Source organism: Cucumis melo, chromosome 8, assembly GCF_025177605.1.
Source record: "Cucumis melo cultivar AY chromosome 8, USDA_Cmelo_AY_1.0, whole genome shotgun sequence".
Taxonomy (NCBI): Eukaryota; Viridiplantae; Streptophyta; class Magnoliopsida; order Cucurbitales; family Cucurbitaceae; genus Cucumis; species Cucumis melo.
In genome coordinates, this window is record NC_066864.1 from 32,943,718 (window position 1) to 32,961,947 (window position 18,230).

The 18,230-nt window shown below is 37.0% G+C and overlaps 1 protein-coding gene across 10 annotated transcripts; it reads right to left on the reverse strand.

The window, feature by feature from the left end:
* Positions 1 to 1,451: 1,451 nt before the first annotated feature.
* LOC103491437 (pentatricopeptide repeat-containing protein At3g49740) lies at positions 1,452 to 13,421 on the reverse strand. 10 transcript variants are annotated; one of them, XR_007822968.1, is made up of 7 exons: positions 12,882 to 13,420; positions 9,971 to 12,275; positions 9,429 to 9,627; positions 8,957 to 9,083; positions 6,855 to 7,037; positions 6,696 to 6,774; positions 1,452 to 1,807 (listed from the first exon to the last, which is right to left on the reverse strand). XR_007822968.1 is itself a non-coding variant. In XM_017045151.2 (2 exons), exon 2 carries the CDS (start codon positions 12,172 to 12,174, stop codon positions 9,967 to 9,969), a length of 2,208 nt encoding a protein of 735 aa, XP_016900640.1. In that variant the 5' UTR covers positions 12,175 to 12,275; positions 12,882 to 13,420. The 10 variants fall into 10 exon arrangements, 1 of the variants encoding a protein (XP_016900640.1); XR_007822965.1 differs by lacking the exon at positions 1,452 to 1,807 and having other exon boundaries at positions 6,366 to 6,774; positions 12,882 to 12,941; positions 13,017 to 13,421; XR_007822966.1 differs by lacking the exon at positions 1,452 to 1,807 and having other exon boundaries at positions 6,366 to 6,774; positions 9,971 to 12,288; positions 12,882 to 12,941; positions 13,017 to 13,421.
* Between the last annotated feature and the right edge of the window lie 4,809 nt (positions 13,422 to 18,230).

An 18,230-nucleotide genomic window follows, 5' to 3' on the forward strand; every position in this document is an offset into this window, starting at 1 on the left:
TTCAAAGGGCATGAGAGGCTTTCATCCATGGTTCGGCGAATGGCTGACCTATTTCTCTTTATCCTTGTAATAAAGAACCTAGTTTCTACCAGTCGCGTAAAAGGTAAAGGAGGGAGCAAACCTTTGAGTGGGCTTGTTGAGTCGGCTATCATGGCCATTTTCACCCATACATATCAAAGAACTTTGTCATAAATAGGAGTTCACAACTCACTTAGGATTAAGGTCAAGTCTCTTATAGTCATTCTAATGAAATATTGGTTCCTAAAAGTAATTGTGTTATAAAGAGAAACCAATTATTTCGTGATTTGGTCTATTTATAAAATACTTTATATAGGATACCCCCACTCATATGTCTATACATGAACAATATGGTTCATATTGTTTGTAACATGTTGGAATGCCTTGAATTCGTCATGTGACTCTACGAACAACCCACTACTAGGTTTCGCTGATAGGAAAGATAAGGTAGTTATTTAGTTTCCCATAATTGTGTATATGTAGTTATTTACAGTTTTAACCCTGGAGTTTAGAGAACTCTCTAACCTAGTGATGTCGTATTATATTCAGTAACATTCTCTCAAATAATATTTGTTTTCCCTCCTCTCGTGGACATAGCTCATACTGTTAATGAATCACGTATATCTATGTGTCGATCTTTATATTCTTCTAGCTTAATTATTGATTTCATAACATGACATTTACATCTCATGTAACAATTACAAAGTGGATTATATCCGCAGTGTTACCAAGATAAGGCACCCAACCTCTATCCCTTTACTACAAACCTTTTAGGTTATAACTTGAACATGAACCACTTATATGTCAACCACATACTATTCAAGTAACATTATATAATCTTGGATCTTAGTTTATTGGGTTGAATTAGTATTGCCTAAAAGTCAAATAAATATCTCTTCTTTTATTACATAAATAAATTGTGTACAATAAAAACTACAAACCACGGGATTTAGAACTCTAACTCCAACCGTACGATGGATTGTGAAAATTTAATTTCTTGATATGTGATGTTTTTCTTTGGAGTTAAAAGGATTTTCTAAACAAAACATGAAATTCTATCTCCTTCATCTCCATATACAATCTATTCTTCATCTAAACATGAAGCTTCCTCCTCTATACCTTTTTCGGGTGATTAGTTGATCAATCTCTATCAATTACATTTATAACACATTAGAGGTTGGTTTAGCATAAGGATTTGCATTCTTCTGTTGGTTATTGGTCCACTTGACCTCAAATTTGACTACCACTAATTGACTTCGCGATATATACCGTTAAAGCATCATACTATTAATATAATATAATTATAACATTTAAGTAGGATTAATTTAGTTTTTTTACAATGCATTAGGATTTTCATTGGAGGGCTATTTAAACTTTACTATTCAATTTTGCCGTTATGCTTGTTTTCAAGATTAAGATCGAAGATCATTGAATATTGAAACATGAAACGGATTCAATTGTATAAATTAAGCTCATTTGTAAGCAATTTTAAATTGAAAACATATTTAACATGTTTTAAAGTTAAATTTATAGTTTCCTCAATTTGAATGAGCTATGTTCGATTGCAATCAAATAACGACTAAATTAAGTTGAATTGAGAGCAAATATCTAAGTGTTCTGCCATATCCAAGTAGTTTGAGGCTACAGTTCTATCATCACAGGTCTACGATCTTCTTTCTTTCTTTCTTTCTTTTGTTATTGAGTTGAATTGAGAGCAAATATTTAAGTGTTCTGCCATATCCAAGTAGTTTGAGGCTGCAATTCTATCATTACGGGTCTACGATCTTCACTGAAAGTGGGAAAGCATTTTGAAGAGTGTGAACTAAAACTCAGTGCGTGACTAACTTTTAAATAAAAACATGCTTTCTAAAACATATTATATAAATAATCTCAATAAGAAATCTCTTAATAAATTCCCAATAAGAAATCTCTAGCAAAGCAATTCATATTCAAACATAACTAGCATGTTGATAACTTGTAGAAATACAAGTTATTGTAGCCTTTTAGGTAGAATATTGAGGCCTTAACACATAAAATAGGAGGAAAACGTGTAGAAAATTAGATATATTGGTTAGGTTGTACATTATGGATTACAAAAAGTATTTCTCCTTGTTTATTGCGTTTTGCATGTCTTTATGTAAACTTTTCGAAAATAAACAGAAGAGTAACCTAGCGACGAAACGTCAGGGGTGGAGACAACGCGACTAGCAGAATGAAGCTAGGTGTTCTTAAGCACTAACAGACAAAAATGGTTGGCTAGTTGGCACCAATGTCAGAAAAGGACGAAAAAGACGTCTACGGTTCAGAGCAACTTTATCAGAAAATTAAATGAAGCCCAACCTATGTCACGTCCCATCACACCTTGCCTATAAATAGCGACTACCTCTTTAAGAACAAGGTATGCAAAAATCTTCACCAGAGACCAAGCTTCCAACCTCCATCTCTTCCCTTTGTTTTAGGTGAGAGCTTAGAACATAGAGAGAGACATCCCCATTTTGCTTGCCCTTAATATAAAGGGCAAAAATCAAAGCCAAAGAGTATTAGAAATCATACTCTGCGACTCGCCTCACTTCTATGAATTTTCATTTGCAATTTTTCTACATTAGTTTGTAATGAAAACTCCATGGTTGAGAGGTCTAAACATTTGATTATGAATGTCATACAATTCTACTTTCACTCTCTCTTTTTCTTATATCGCCCCTCCACTTACATTTAAGTAAACATGTGTATGTTGGGGTTGATGCCCTAAATCTCGTGGTCTTATAGTTTGTAATTGTATATATTATACAAATTTTTATTTATCGAATAAAATAAAGTGTTTTATTTTATTTGACATTTAGTTGTATTAACCCACAAAACCAATAAACTAACATCTAAGGTTATCTTATGTAACCTAAAAATGTATGTGGAGACATACAAGTGGATCATGTTTAAGTGATAACCTAAATGGTGTGTAGTAAATAGATAAGGTTGGATACCTTATCCTGGTGACACTACGAATACGACCTGCTTTGTAGTTGTTATAATTGTTTTAAAATGCTACAAATGATTTGATCTTAATCATTCATGTCGAGACATTAGAGCGGGGTATTCTATACAAAGAGTTTGTATAAAACTAGACCATGAAATGAATAGTCTCTCTTATTAACACCGTAACTAGTTGAGACTACATTTCACCAGGATGACTATAGGCGACTTGACCTGAATCCTGAGTGAGTTGTGAACTCCTGCCTATGAAGGCGGTCCTTTGATTTGGATGGGTGAGAGTGACCTATGTCGCCGACTCAATATGCCTACCATTTTGGGAATTCGTCTGATTGGAAAGCTGGGAACACAACTACACAAGAAGGAATTCACTCCTTCTCTATAGATAGAGTAAGTAGAGAAATTGCTCTCTTAAGGGTTGATTCCAAGGCTTGAACAATGTGGCACCACACCCTTTCTCAGCCTGAGAGAAGTTCAGTTATAGTAAGACTATAGTTATTATTCATTATAGGTATCAATGGTACTTAAGAAGTTAGATGTAATTACAGGGGCAAAATGGTAATTTTTGGTCTAGCTGTACATACGAGCACTTTGTGAAGGGTCATTGCGCTATTGATAATATTTAATGGATACAAAAATATATCTACAATAAGAAGAGTGCAACTATTAGTCACTATTAATCTTTAGTGGAATGACTAATAGTTAGTAAATAGAGATTAATTTAATTAAAAAGTTTAATTAATTAACTTCATTTCATTGGAGCTTTAATCTGTAGGTCCATAAGATCTCCTTGTTAGCTAAATAAGGATAAATAAGAATCAAATTTATTTTGGTTTAATTTGAATTTTTCAAATTGATTAAAAGAAATAAACTGTATATGATACAATTAATATAATATATTTAATATATTATAATATAAAGTTTTTATGAGAGAAGTTAATATTTGAATATGATTCAAATAATAATAATAATATGAATAAGATTCATAAATAAACTATAAGTTAAATTAATATGGATTTGATTCATATTAGCACTATAGATTATAAGAGAGATCTAAACCATTGCTTATATTATATTAATATAAATTAAATTTATATTAATTATATTTTATTAATATATATTTAATTAATAAAATAACTCTCGTGTAGAGAGTGAGAGTTATTTTGATAACTTTCCTCCACCTCTCTTAAATTGGTTGAGATATACAAAATTACTCGGTATTCGTATTATCATTCTAATCTCTTGGTTCTCTGTGTTCCAAAAAGAAAAATAAATTATCTCCCAAACTTTTCCCTCACCAAAATTACAAAAGCTTCACAACTCTCCATTAGATTCTTTCCTTGAAAATAACGAAGAAGCCTTCGTGGTGTTTTTGAAAAATTGAGAAGATTTCTTAGAAGTCCTACAAAGGTTAGTTTCTCTTTCCCTTTTCCCCCATTGATGCATGCTTAAGTTTTAGTTTTGTTTTTCTCTGAATTGTTGTTTTTAGGTTTTATAAGTTGAATTTCATTTGCACAATGTTCATACGCTTCCACTTTGGGAATTCCATTTCTTCAGTGTAAACTACGAAAGACATAATTAATACTAGAGAATCTAGATGTTTGTGTTATTTGTCTTGTTCAGTTAAATGCAACCATTTATGTCTTGTCCTATTTGAGAAAAAGACAAAGTGACAACTTGACGCATGATGACTCGAATTTAGCTAAACAAGTGGTGAAGAGATTATAACAATACATTCTAGCCACCAAACATATCTTTAACATACATATGCGAGTGTGCGGGACGAAGGCATCGAGAGGTTGCTTGTAATTCATTCAGAAAGATTAGATACAAAGTATCTTTTAACTTCAAGTATTTTGGTTCTGAAAAGCAAGCAAGTATGGCGAAAGTACCGAGCAACTATTCTGAAGTTAATAAATGCTTTGCATCACCTCAACATGTAAATTATTCTTGCATTACACTTAATTAGTTAAATATTAATACATGTCATCGCCTAATACTGAAGTTCACATTTCATTTCATCTCATCGCCACCTCTATCTTACTACCCCATCACACAGTAGTGTAAATACATAGCAGAAAATGAACATTATCTTACTACCCCATCACACAGTAGTGTAAATACATAGCAGAAAATACATAATGTTCATATCAATATACTGTTAGATACCACATAAGGTTAAAACGCGCGATTAACCCATTAGGATCACCAATTCCCTATGTCCAACTCTAGTTTACCAAGGAAACCTCTCTTTTCACTTACACATGGACAAGATAGATGAAAACTTGTACTAAAATGTTGAATTAATGAAGTTAGCAAAACATAGGTAGGATTGTGTCCCTTTTATTGCATAACTCTAGCCTAGTCATCTACTCGAATCGCATACTTAGAACCTAACATGACATTCACGAATTAATTTTGCAATTCAATTACAAAATAAAGCAAGCACATGACTTTTGTAGGTTGTAGACACGCCCAGTACTTCCGATGTCTCTAGCTATACAATAATCTATACAGTGTAGTAAGGCATGCCTAGTACTACCATCGTCTTGGTGTAGTAGTGCCCAACACTCTCAATAGCATCGTTGTCATAGAGTAAACTCAACATCCACAATGGAAACATCTTTGTGTGCACGCATAATAAACTACCATTGAACTCAATATCTCAATCATGCAACTAATAAGAATCTAAAAAACTCACAAAAAACTTTCAAAATATGTTTTGCTATAAATATGCTTGTTCAAACCTCAAGCTCAACTTAGCTTATGCTTAAATGCTAGAAATCTTTAGCTCAATGCTATTTAACATAAATCATGCTCACTTGAATTATATCTCATTCTTAAACGCTTGAAAACATTTCTAAAATCACACTCACGCTTTCAACCATTCTCAAATTCTATGTTAAACTCATGCTTTCAAAGTAATTTTCAAACATCAGTGTACAAAGAAAACACTTGAACTCAAGGCATGCTTAAAACATTCAACTTTTAAAACATGTTTGGAAAACAACTTTTAAACTCATTTTATCACTCACTAATTGAATCTAGAACTCTCGGATTTATAAATTTGTCCAATCTCTTCTTGACCTCAAACTACAATGGGCTAATTAAACCTCCTAGTCTTCTTATTTTACTTTTGTGGTAAGCAAATAATGACATACAAGACTTATCTTCAACCTCTAGCTTAGAAAAATTCCTTATTTCGTTTAACAGATTTTGATTTTGGTTATCTCTACATCTCATTTACAGCCAAATCAATCGAGCTAACCTATATAAACTAGAACCCATAGTTGGAACAAGTTTACCTAAAAAATTGGACATCTGAAACGTTGTCGACCTCCTCGAAGCAAAGGAACTGCTCATGCATAAAACCTATGAATTTTATAGCAACAACCATTCACCAAAACGGGTTTATCTCCCTCATTCCTCAACCAAATTGCCTCACCAAATAACCTCAAATTTCTTTCATAGAACCCATAAGAAATCTCTTAACTAATTAACCTATAAATTTGGAGCTTTGGAATTGCTTGGATTGATAAAAAGAAGGTAAAAAAGAAAGAAAAAAACCTCAAACCCAGTTTGTTCTGTTTTACCCAAAGTCCTGTACAAAATAATGTCCCTTATTATTCCAGCCATTTCGATCAAGAATCAGCACTTTCATCCTTCATAGAGAAGACCTTTAACTTACTAACCTCAAAATTTCAGCTCAAACCGCTTCCAACATCAGAGACTACTCCAGATTCGCAAATTAACTAGTCCATTGTCTTCTACCTACAATTTCATCGCTTTTCCTTATTTTCAGCTCGAGCATCTTTCATAAAAGTTGTTAGTAATCAAAATAGATATCTAACCTGACCAATATTAGCTTCTAACCCCGCTTCCACAGTTCAAAATTATCAAAACACCGGTCTACTACTTATTGATCCGAAATTTTGCTTTGCTTGCTGATTTCTTTCAATTTGCTTTAGCTTCCCGAGCAACGATCTTCAAGGCAGCCCAGATCCACCTTCTTCAAGCTATCCCTTTAAAGTTTCCTGAAGAAAGCAAGTTGAAAAATGATGAAAAAGTGGCTCCACCGTTTGACACAAGTTTTCAGCTTCTTTACTTCTTTCATAGCTAACACGACCTCTTCCACTTGTAATTCACCGTTTGACACAAGTTTTCCCCTCACTTTTAGTGGCCATCCTCACTTTTTCACTCAAAATTACAATTTACTTTGCTTGCCAACCTTAAGTTAAATTTAACTTAAATAAATAAATGAACAATTTACCACTGTTTTAAAAGAAAAAAGCTTGGGTTTACACTAACGTGTTCAGTTTATATTATATTCAAAGTTTCCCCCAACACATATGACAAAAGTAGAATAATAGACGATGGATTTTACATTGTTGGATACGGGTAATGTCAATATTAAGGGATATATTGGTGGTCATTATTTGAAAAGTTAGTTACTGGATGTTGTATAAATAGTAAGAGGATGATTGAGTAAAGGAAGTCTATTTTGTGGAGTGATATAGGGCTTGGGTGAGAGCAATCAAGAGAGAGGTTCCAAGTTCCTTTATACTTGGATTATATTGCAGTTTCTTCTTTAATCCTCAATATATTTTAGGTCTTGATTCTTGTTAAGGAAGTATCCTTACAAATAGTTAGAGCAACAACCTGGGAGGGAAGCAAAAGAAATGGTGCAAAAATGGATGGAAGAACGATTAAATATGATTGATCAAGAATTTGCTGGAATTTGTACGAATGTGTAGACATTGCTGGTGATTAAAGTTGAGATCCTTGGCTACGAATGTTGAGCAATTGAGCATCCAAATGGTGGAACAACCGTGCACAACAAAGAAGATTAGAAAGCTATTGATCGATCCTCATGCCTTTGCATCAATGTTAGGGAATGAGTCGTGTGAAGGAAACAAGGAAGACGAAGAATCAAAAGAAACTCTAACATTGGTCAAAGAAATGCCTAAAATAGAGACAGATATTGTTGGACACAATCGAAGCAAGTTTTCAAAGATAAATCAGAACAAGACAAAAGAAGGCAAGAAAAATCAGAGAAGGGTCGAGGATAGAGAAAAATATCATAGCAAAGGCATTTGGAGAGAGATCAATTGGAGAGTGATCGAGATCTTATCAAATTTAAATGGCCAAGGAGATGAGCATGTTCGCACGATGAAAAAGGAACACGAGCATGAGTGGAGGAAGAAAGTTGGAAAGACATACCTAATACCAACGGAGATACATAAAAACAAGAGGAAGAGGAAACCAAGAAAACTAGCATGGTCAAAGGTAAACTCTTGAGGATAACGTGGTTGCAATGGCTGCATAGAAATGGTGAACAGATCAACGAAGAGTGACCAAGAAGAAACTAGAGGAAGGTCAACAATGATTGCTTGTGAGACCAGAAGTGAAGACTCGAATGAGGAAAAGGTTCTTGCTAAAGAAGCACAAAATGGTTGGCTGAGATGGAGAAAAATGTTGGCAGATCAATGGTTGGGATGGTAAATACCTTGGTAGATTGAATCATTGTTGACTACGCGGAAAGGAGTTAACGAGAGGTTGATGAGAGTGGAAACGCTGGTTATGGTAGTCGCAGCCGAGTTACAGTGGTCGAAGGTACTAGAAATGGCAGAAGAAGTCGAGCTATGGTTGTCAGAGAAGAAGGCTAGGGGAAAAGGTGAATTGCATGAAAGGATGGGAACACATTAGTTGAGGGAGGTTGAGAGAAAGCAACCTTAGAAGCAAGAGGTCAAGGAATGAAGACAAAGTTCCCAAAATTGTTGGCACGATTTAAAAAAAATTACACAGGTTCTTTGTTTGAATCTTTATCGAAACCCATCTGCCCCACATTAAAAAAATAATGAAACTTTTGTAGAGTACAAAGCAAAGCAAAAACATAAGGAGATTAAATCAAGAACTTTCTCATCTTATTTTTTAGATGATAGGCCAAGAATACCAAGTCTAAGGCTTTATTCTCGTCCATTCTTCTGATCTTTTACTTTCCTGCTCTTGAATTAAACATCATCTAATGCCTTCCTTGACTTGTTCGTGTCCTTTGATCTTCAACATTGACAGCAGCTCACCTACAAACCAACATTACTCTTCACCAAATCAATATTAGAGACCCAACAATAAAATTCAAGAATAGTATGGCCATTGTGGGATCAAGCTCGAGATTCTCTTTATGGGACGACACGAGATTAGAATGAGTTGTCACATGTTAGAAAACAATTTGTTACCACAAATGACGTCATGACATGCACAAATTTAGCCAGATGGCCTAGCTAAATCACAATAGTGTTATCTCAAATAAAAAGTTATCGATAACGCATGCAAAAACAAGAAATAGTATGGTGCTCGGGCTACACTCTGATAATTAAGTTTATATTTGCATGGAGCTAAGCAAAAGTAAGGATAGTGTAACGTACCTTGTGTGTGACGTTCTTCCTCATACTTCTAAGAAGAGTAGTCTCGAGTTTCCAACCACCGATGGTTGATTGCTCAATATCTATGACAAACAAATCACACTCGATTATCAGGTATGATCTCTATGAACTCCAAGACAAATGCATTTCCCTATTTGTAGTCGATTTGATCGTGGTCTTTCCTCAACTCTTAGCTGAACAACTTGAGTAGAAAATTTACTCATAAAAATATGAAAATTTGAACGTCAACAATTTATTGAGCATGCAGACTGGCAATATTTTTAAATCCACAGCCAACCCTTTATGCTTTCTCCTTTTTTCTTTTTCCTTTTTTTTTCTTTCCCTTGACCATTGAACAGTGTTTCCCTTTTTTCATTAAAAAGCTATCACTTTTTTAACTAATTGTAGTGAAATAAATGGGCATGGAAACTAGATCTTTAATCATAATTGACTTCATAATCCACCATACAAACAATATGTCAAATCCACCCCAATGAAGGACCAAGCCTTTGTAAAAGAAGTTTAGAAACGCAAGAAACAATTACCTGATCCAACTGCAGCCTGGTTGTTTCATTGAACCAGTTTTCTTAATCAATTCCCTCACATTGGCTGCTTCTTCCCAACACCCAGCACTAGCATATATATTTGACAAAACCACATACACAGATGGATTCTCCCGTTCTTTCTCTAGAAGGATTCTCGCAACAATTCTTCCCAGCCTTAAGTTTTCATGAGCTGCACAGGCACTAAACAACGCCCACCAAACGTGTGTATGCTCCCCATATTGTGCACTTTCGATTACACTTTCAGCCTGATCAATGTAACCTGAACGACCTATAAGGTCGACAATGCAAGATAACTGATCCATACTAGGGACAACATGATAATCTATCAACATTGTATCCAAAATCTGACAGGCTTCCTCAACTAATCCGGCATGGCTGCAAGCTGAAAGAATAGTGGTAAATGTGGCCTGATCAGGCATGATTGAGGGCATGTCTCGCATAGCCTTGAAACAATGCACAGCTTCCTTCCCCTGCCCATGTTGCGCATAAGCAGATATTATAGAATTCCATGATACAATATCCCTTTCAATCATGACATTAAAAGTTTTCAAAGACCAACCTAACAGCCCACATTTAGAATACATTGTAATAAGGCCATTGCATAGGGAAGTTTCAGAAGAGTTTCCCGATCTGAGAATGTACCCATGAATTTGTTTTCCGATGTCCAAGGTTGAAATATTTGCACAAATGCTCAAGACAATGCTGAGTGTAAATGTGCTTGGCTTGAGCTTTGACATTATGAGCTTAGAAAAATGCTCCAATGCTTGGAATGGAAGCCCATTTAACAGAAATCCATAAATGACGGTGTTCCAAGAGATCAAATTTTTTGAATTGATTTCACTAAATACTTGATGAGACTGTTTAACCTTCCTACACTTTGCGTATGCAGAAACTAATGCGTTTAAAATTTCGATTACGAGGATCAACCCATTTTTATATACAAAGGCATGAACCATTTCCAGTATCTCAATGAACTCTGAAACTCCTAATAAGCTTCCAAAGGTGAACTCATCTGGCCCAATTCCAGTCCTCTGCATTTGTAGAAAAGCAAGAACAGCTGATTTGCCAAAATTTCCTTGGACGTAGCTCGAGATTATGGCATTCCATGAGATGAGATCTTTCTCTATTAGCATCTGGAAAACTGCATTTGCTGCTTGAAACTCCCCACAAGAAGAGTACATGGTTATGGTCGAATTACCTACTAAAGTAAAAGATTCAAACCCTAGCTTAATGGCTTGGGAGTGTACTTGTTGGGCAACCCGTATAATTGAACATGAGCTCATAATGCTTACAAAGGTGAGCTCAGTAGGACTTAGACATGCCCTTTTCATATCCTTGAACATAATCAAGGCCTCTTCATTCCTTCTTATGCAGACCAAACCATCTATCATTACATTATACGTAATCTGATCATGAACCTCAGATTCAGTTCCCTCAAAAACTTCATAGGCATCCTCAAGATTCTCAATACTAAAATACATAGTAATCAAAGCATTAATCACAGAAGTTTTTCTAAGATATCCAGCTTTAATCACTGAAGAATGGACCTGTCTTCCCAAATCTTCAATTTCCTTGGTACACAAACTCAAGATACAAGCAAAAGAGTAATTATCAGGCTTAACACCCATTTTGTGCATTTCATAAAAGGTGTTCATGGCAACCCAATCATGTCCACTTTCTGCACTCCCAGTTATCATAGCATTCCAACATGCAACATTACCTTTTGGCATTATATCAAACATCTCAGATGCATATTCAATATGACCCATTTTCATACAAGCTGACAACAGCGTAGTCCAAGAATAAACATCTGGTTTCTCAATCTCTTGGAATCCCCTTTTCAAAGACACAAAATCCTCTATTTTGGAATAAAGTGAGAGAACGGTGTTTGCAACATGAGGGTAGAATTTGAGCCCGGATCGAATAGCATAACCATGGAGCTGAGACCCGAAAGCAATGTCACGAAAGTTGGCACAAACAGCGAGTGTAGTGGAGAGATTGTAGTGGTCAGGCTTGATATTGGAGCAATATGATGAATGGATCTGAGTAAAGAGTTGCAAAGAGTCTATGTAGCGACTTGAACGCTTGAGCTCAGCAAGCAAGCGATTGTATTCAAGGAGGTCTTGAGAAGCACTTTCAGCAATTGTTTTCAAACTATGCATGGCATATTGGAGCTTCTTCATTACTCACTCAAGACACATTTGATATTCACCCAACTTTCTTTTATAATTGCACGAGACATTCGTACCTCTTTCTCACACAGTCTCACCGAAAAGCATGTGACCTACAACATGGTTCTAAATCATGATCCATTAAAAACATGCTCTCAATATTAATCATAAAGTTATTCAAGCATAGCAACAAATAAACATCCTCAGTCACAAGATCACATAACATCTCCTCAAAATGCTAGTGATTAGAGCATCACCACAATATTGCAGAATGCTACCACACAAGAAACAGACTCAACATGGAAAATTCTACTATATTGTATTCTCCTGGAACAATGCTAATGGTTCGTAAACAATAAAGACAACCATTAAAGGGCAAACTTGAGTTCAAATGTCTAAGTACTAATTTAAAAGTGAACAAGTGTACAGGAGATATTTTATAACCCAACCATCCTCAGTTTTTAATTTCAAAACTCTGAATCAAGGCCGAACTACAGAAAGAGAGTTCCAAGAGTTCGAGAGAAAGAGAGTTCACCAATCTAAATTAAGCTTAACAAGGCTTTACTACCTAAAGCTCATAAACGAGCTTTGGTGATTGCTGAAAAGTGTTCAAACGAATCTGCTAACAATCCAAAGGTATAAACATAAAGTGTCCAAAAGTTATGATCTAAACTACAACACTTAAATGAGTTTGAAATGAGTTTAGAGCGAACCAGTACCTTCGGGATGCCACCAAGCAGCATCGAACAGTTCAGCTTTGTGTTCAAAAATGCTTAACCCTGTAGAATTTGCAGGCGTTCAGTTACTAATTTAAAGTTGATTGAGAATGGGATAGTGTCGAATCTTGTACAAACTGGAGAACAGCCACTGGAACAATGTTGAAACTGTGTGGGAGTTCACATCTGAGTCCGCTGGAGCGTAGACTCGCCAGAAGAAAGGGAGAAGAAGCTACACACGCCACCATTCAAGGCAAACGCCGGAATTCGCCGGAAATTGAAGTTGCCGACGCTCGTGGGTGCGATGCCGTCGTAACGCCGTCGAAGAAGAAAGGAACCTCCTTCGTGCGTGGGTTACGCCGGCGATGGTTGAGCAGCACCATCCAGTTCATTGAAGAACTCGCACCGCTGCCGAAACTGTTCCGCTTGGGTGTCGAATCGTAATTCGGGCCAAAAGGGGCCAAAACATCACGGTGGCAATTTTGTAATTTCTCAAAAGTCCGGCACCGAAAGACAAAAACTGCCATTTTGGAGCAACGTCGTGGCATCCGTGTCGGTGATGGTCAAGCGCCGCAGCCGTAAGAACTGTAAACCTCACCATTGTTTCCTTTTATAATATTGGTAAATTATCTCATTTACTTTAAGTTAAGTTCAAGCTAATATTGACACGTTAAAGTAAAAAAGAAAGAAAATTCTAGTAAAAAACATCAGTTGGATATTTAATTGGAAGGAAATTTGAGTTATGTCCAAATACCTCCGATTTACCTTGTCTTTATTTTTATTTTTATTTTTTTATTGTTTAGTCTATTGTTTCATTTTCGTGTCGCCAAGCTAGAGTGTGAAATTTTGGTATTTTCATATGCAAGTCTACCAAGGCTAAAAATCTCAAAATGTACTATAGCGGAGACATAGCAGTTGTGAATCCCCGACCAAGCCTTATCGCACTATTTGCAAACTAATTTTTTTTTTTGCAATTGACAGTCTTCAATGCTTTTGTTTATGATGTTTTCAATGATTTTCTTTCTCTCTCACGTTTTATAAAACAATTTTCTCAAGAACGTGAAGGGAGTCTACATCATATTGCGACGCAGACTTCAAATGGTACTACATAATCGTGTTTTGAGGGTTACAATTGTGACAAATGGTATCAGAGCCAAATCGACTAATTGACAATAAGACTGAAATATGTCGACGATGAATCCATCGGACAAGGCCCAGAAAGACCGACTGGTAGAGCTGGAAGAGCAAATGCTCTACCTAGGGATGTTCCCGACTCCATCCGCTTCTTAGAGTCTCGTCTCGAAGAAATTTCTGAGAAATCTGTCACGATCGATGCGTTGGCTGACCGTGTCAAAGGGTTATCAATACAAGAGTTGTTGGCAAGAGTCGACACTCTAGAAGGAAAGGTTGGAAGAACTAGTAGCCACAAACTTAGGGACAGTTTGACGAGCTTTATTGCCCATATTGAGGAATGTGTCTTGGAGCTAGATAGCTCTCAAAAGACACTTTTGGAGATGATAAACGGCATGTTGGAGGATTTTCAAGCTACCGTTGATGTCGTTAGAAATGAAATCGTAGATGTGAAAACGAGACTAAATCTCACAATGCGAACAATGGCAAACCAAGCTTTAACTGGAGGAGCAATTCCAGTTAGCAGAGTAAAGATTTCGGAACCTAAGCCCTTCTGTGAGGCAAGGGATGTAAAGACCTTAGAGAACTATATTTTTAACATCGAGCAGTACTTTAGGGCCATGAACACGGTTATAAAGAAAGACAAAGTCACATTGGCGACAATGCATCTATCTGAGGATGCCAAGTTATGGTGGAGGTCCTGGTATGTTGACATTCAAGAGGGACATTGCACGATAGACATTTAGGATGCTTTGAAGAAAGAACTCCGCTCGCAATTTTTTCCTAAGAATGTTGAAATCTTCGCTCAACAAAAGTTACACAAACTAAAACACACTGGTAATATTTGTGAGTATGTAAAATAGTTTGCAGAGTTGATGTTGGACATACGTAATATGTCCAAGAAAGACAAAGTATTCTATTTTGTTGAAGGGTTGAAGCTATGGGCAAAGAAAAAGTTATATTAACAAAGAGTTCAAGACCTCACATCAGCGTACGCTGCGACCAAGCGGTTGTTTGACCTGTATAATGACTCTCAGAACATGAGACGTCATCCACGTTTGGGGGAAATAAGAACAATCGTCCGAGTTCTCCCAAAACTGTTGGAGGGGACAAACGTCCTAATAGAGATCGCAGGCTCTACCAACAAAATATAGGAAACACCTGGCAAGGACCAAATAACCAGAATGTGTCCAATCATCCTCTCAATTGTTTCATATGTAAGAGACCACACTTGGCCAGAGAATGTCCGAGCAAAACTGCTTGCCTTCCACGCCTCCTTAGCCTCAGATTCATATGATAAACTGGGTCAAACCAAGAGGAAAATGAACCAGACGGAGGAAGGTGATAACACTCGAATGGGGGCCTTAAAAGTCTTGTCATCTCTTCAAAAGAAGGTAGGGGAGACAAGTACATCAGTGAAAAGAGACTTAATGTATATTGACACCTAGATCAACCAGAAACTAATCAAAAGCACTATGGTTGATTCCGGTGTAACCCACAATTTTATAACATAGGCAGAAGCTAAGCGATTAAATCTTCGTTAGGAGAAGGATACTGGAAAAATGAAAGTCGTGAATTCTGCTGCCCTACCTATCGTCGGACTAGTGAAACAAACGGTGGTAAGGTTAGGAGGATGGAACGGCCTCGTAGATTTTGTGGTGGTAAAAATTGATGACTTTGATGTGGTACTAGGAATGGAGTTTCTACTCGAACATCATGTGATCTCAATGCCTTTGCCAAATGTTTGGTGATTACTGGATCTACCTCTACTGTTGTACAGACTGAAATTCGCCAGCCAAACGGGTTGAAAATGATTTAGGCCATGCAATTAAAGAAGGGTCTAGCTCGAGATGAACCAACATTTATGCCAATTCCACTTGATTCGTCGAAGAACCCGGGGGAGACAGTACCCAAGGACATTTTGTGCGTCCTAGAGAAGTACCGTGACGTGATGCCTGGCAGTTTGCCCAAGTCTTTGTCGCCTTGAAGGGTGATTGATCATGAGATCGAGTTAGTGCCAGGAGAAAAACCGCCTACGAAGAATGTCTATCATATGACGTCTTTGGAGTTAGCTTAACTTCAAAAACAATTATATGAGTTATTGAATGCAGGGTTTATTAGGCCTGCAAAAGCTCCATATAGGGCCCTAATTCTTTTCCAAAAGAAGAAGGATGGGAGTTTATGATTGTGTATCGACTATCGTGCCTTAAACAAGCTCACGATTCGCAACAAATATCCACTTCCCATAATTATTGACTTGTTTGACCGCTTACATGAGGTAAAGTATTTTTTGAAGTTAGACTTGCAGTCGGGATATTACCAAGTAAGAATTGCAGAGGGAGACGAGCCTAAGACAATCTGTGTCACCAGATATGGAGCGTTTGAGTTCCTCGTAATGCCATTTGGTCTTACCAATGCCCCTGCAACCTTTTGTATATTGATGAACCAGGTCTTCTATGAATATCTTGACAAGTTTGTAGTAGTCTACCGATGATATAGTGGTCTAGAGCTCGACCATGGAGGAACACATAGATCACCTTTAAAGGATTTTTTAGAAATTGAAAGGAGAATCAACTGTATATCAAGAGAGAAAAATGTTCCTTCGCACAAGAATGGATAAACTTCTTAGGCCATATAATAGAGTGTGGTTGAATTGGGATGAAAGAAGGAAAGATTGCTGCGATACGTGACTGGGTAATACCAAAATCAGTTTTGGAATTACGCTCCTTCCTCGGGTTAGCAAATTATTACCAACGATTTGTGGAGGGATTCTCCAAACGAGCAAGTTCGCTGACTGAGTTACCGAAAAAAGACGTTCAATGGAGTTGGACCCTCGAGTGTCAAGCCACCTTTGATGGCCTGAAGAAAGTCATGATGGAGGGGCCAGTTCTGGGAATTGTTGATGTGACCAAACCTTTCAAGGTTGAGATGGATACGTTCAATTATGCGTTGGGCGGTGTTCTCCTACAGAATGGACACTCGATCGCATACAAAAGTCGAAAGCTAAATGCAGCTGAAAAGTGGTATACAGTATCTGAAAAAAGAGATGCTTGCAGTAGTACATTGCTTGAGGGCCTGAAGAAATACCTACTAGGTTTTTCATTTATGGTGAAGGCGGACAATAATGCAACCTGCCATTTCTTTAACTAGCCAAAGTTGACTTCGAAGCAAGCAAGATGACAGGAATTTCTAGCTGAGTTTGATTTCGAATTTGAACATAAGAAGGGATCGAGCAATTGGGCTGCTGATGTCCTAAGTTAGAAAAATGAACATGCAGCTATGTGCATGTTAGCTCATCTCCAAACGAGTAAGATTGACGGGTCAGTTAGAGATGTCTTGAGAGAGTTCTTGCAGAAAGATCATTCCACTCAGAATGTCATGAATTTAGCTAAGGCGAAGAAAACAAGACAGTTTTGGGTTGATGAGAACTTGTTGGTAACAAAGGGTAATCGACTGTACGTCCCTAAAGTAGGGGACTTGAGGAAGAAATTGTTGCATGAGTGTTACGACACTCTATAGGCTGGGCATCCCAGATGGCAGCGGACGTATGCTTTGTTGAAGAAGGGCTACTTTTGGCTAAACATGAGAGATGATGTCATGCAGTACACAAAGACATGTCTCATTTGTCAACAGGATAAAGTAGAGAAAGTGAAGGTTGTCGGACTTCTCGACCCTCTATCAGTTCCAATAAGACCTTGAGAGAGTGTTTCTATGGACTTCATCACTCATCTTCCCAAGGTAGGTGACTTTGAAGTCATCTTTGTCATCATTGATCGGTTTTTAAAATAAACCATTTTCATCTCCACTACCAAGCAATGTTCAGCCGAACTGACGGCTCAATTGTTCTTCAAACATGTCGTTAAGTTATGGGGAGTCCCGATAAGTATAGTGAGTGACAATGATGGTAGATTTATTGGCTTCTTCTAAACGGAGTTATTTACCTTCTTGGGGACGAGTATGAACATATCCTCAAGCTACCACCCCAAGACTGACGGTCAGACCGAGCGATTCAGTTGCATGCTTGAGAAATATTTGCATCATTTTGTAAATGCAAGGCAAAAGAATTGGGTCCAACTGTTGGATGTAGCCCAATTCTGTTTCAACGCTTAGACGAGTTCATCCACTAGGAGAAGCTCATTTGAGATTGTTTCTGGTAGGTAACCTATATTGCCACACCTTGTCGATCATCCCTATGTAGGGAAGAACCCCCAAGCCCATAAT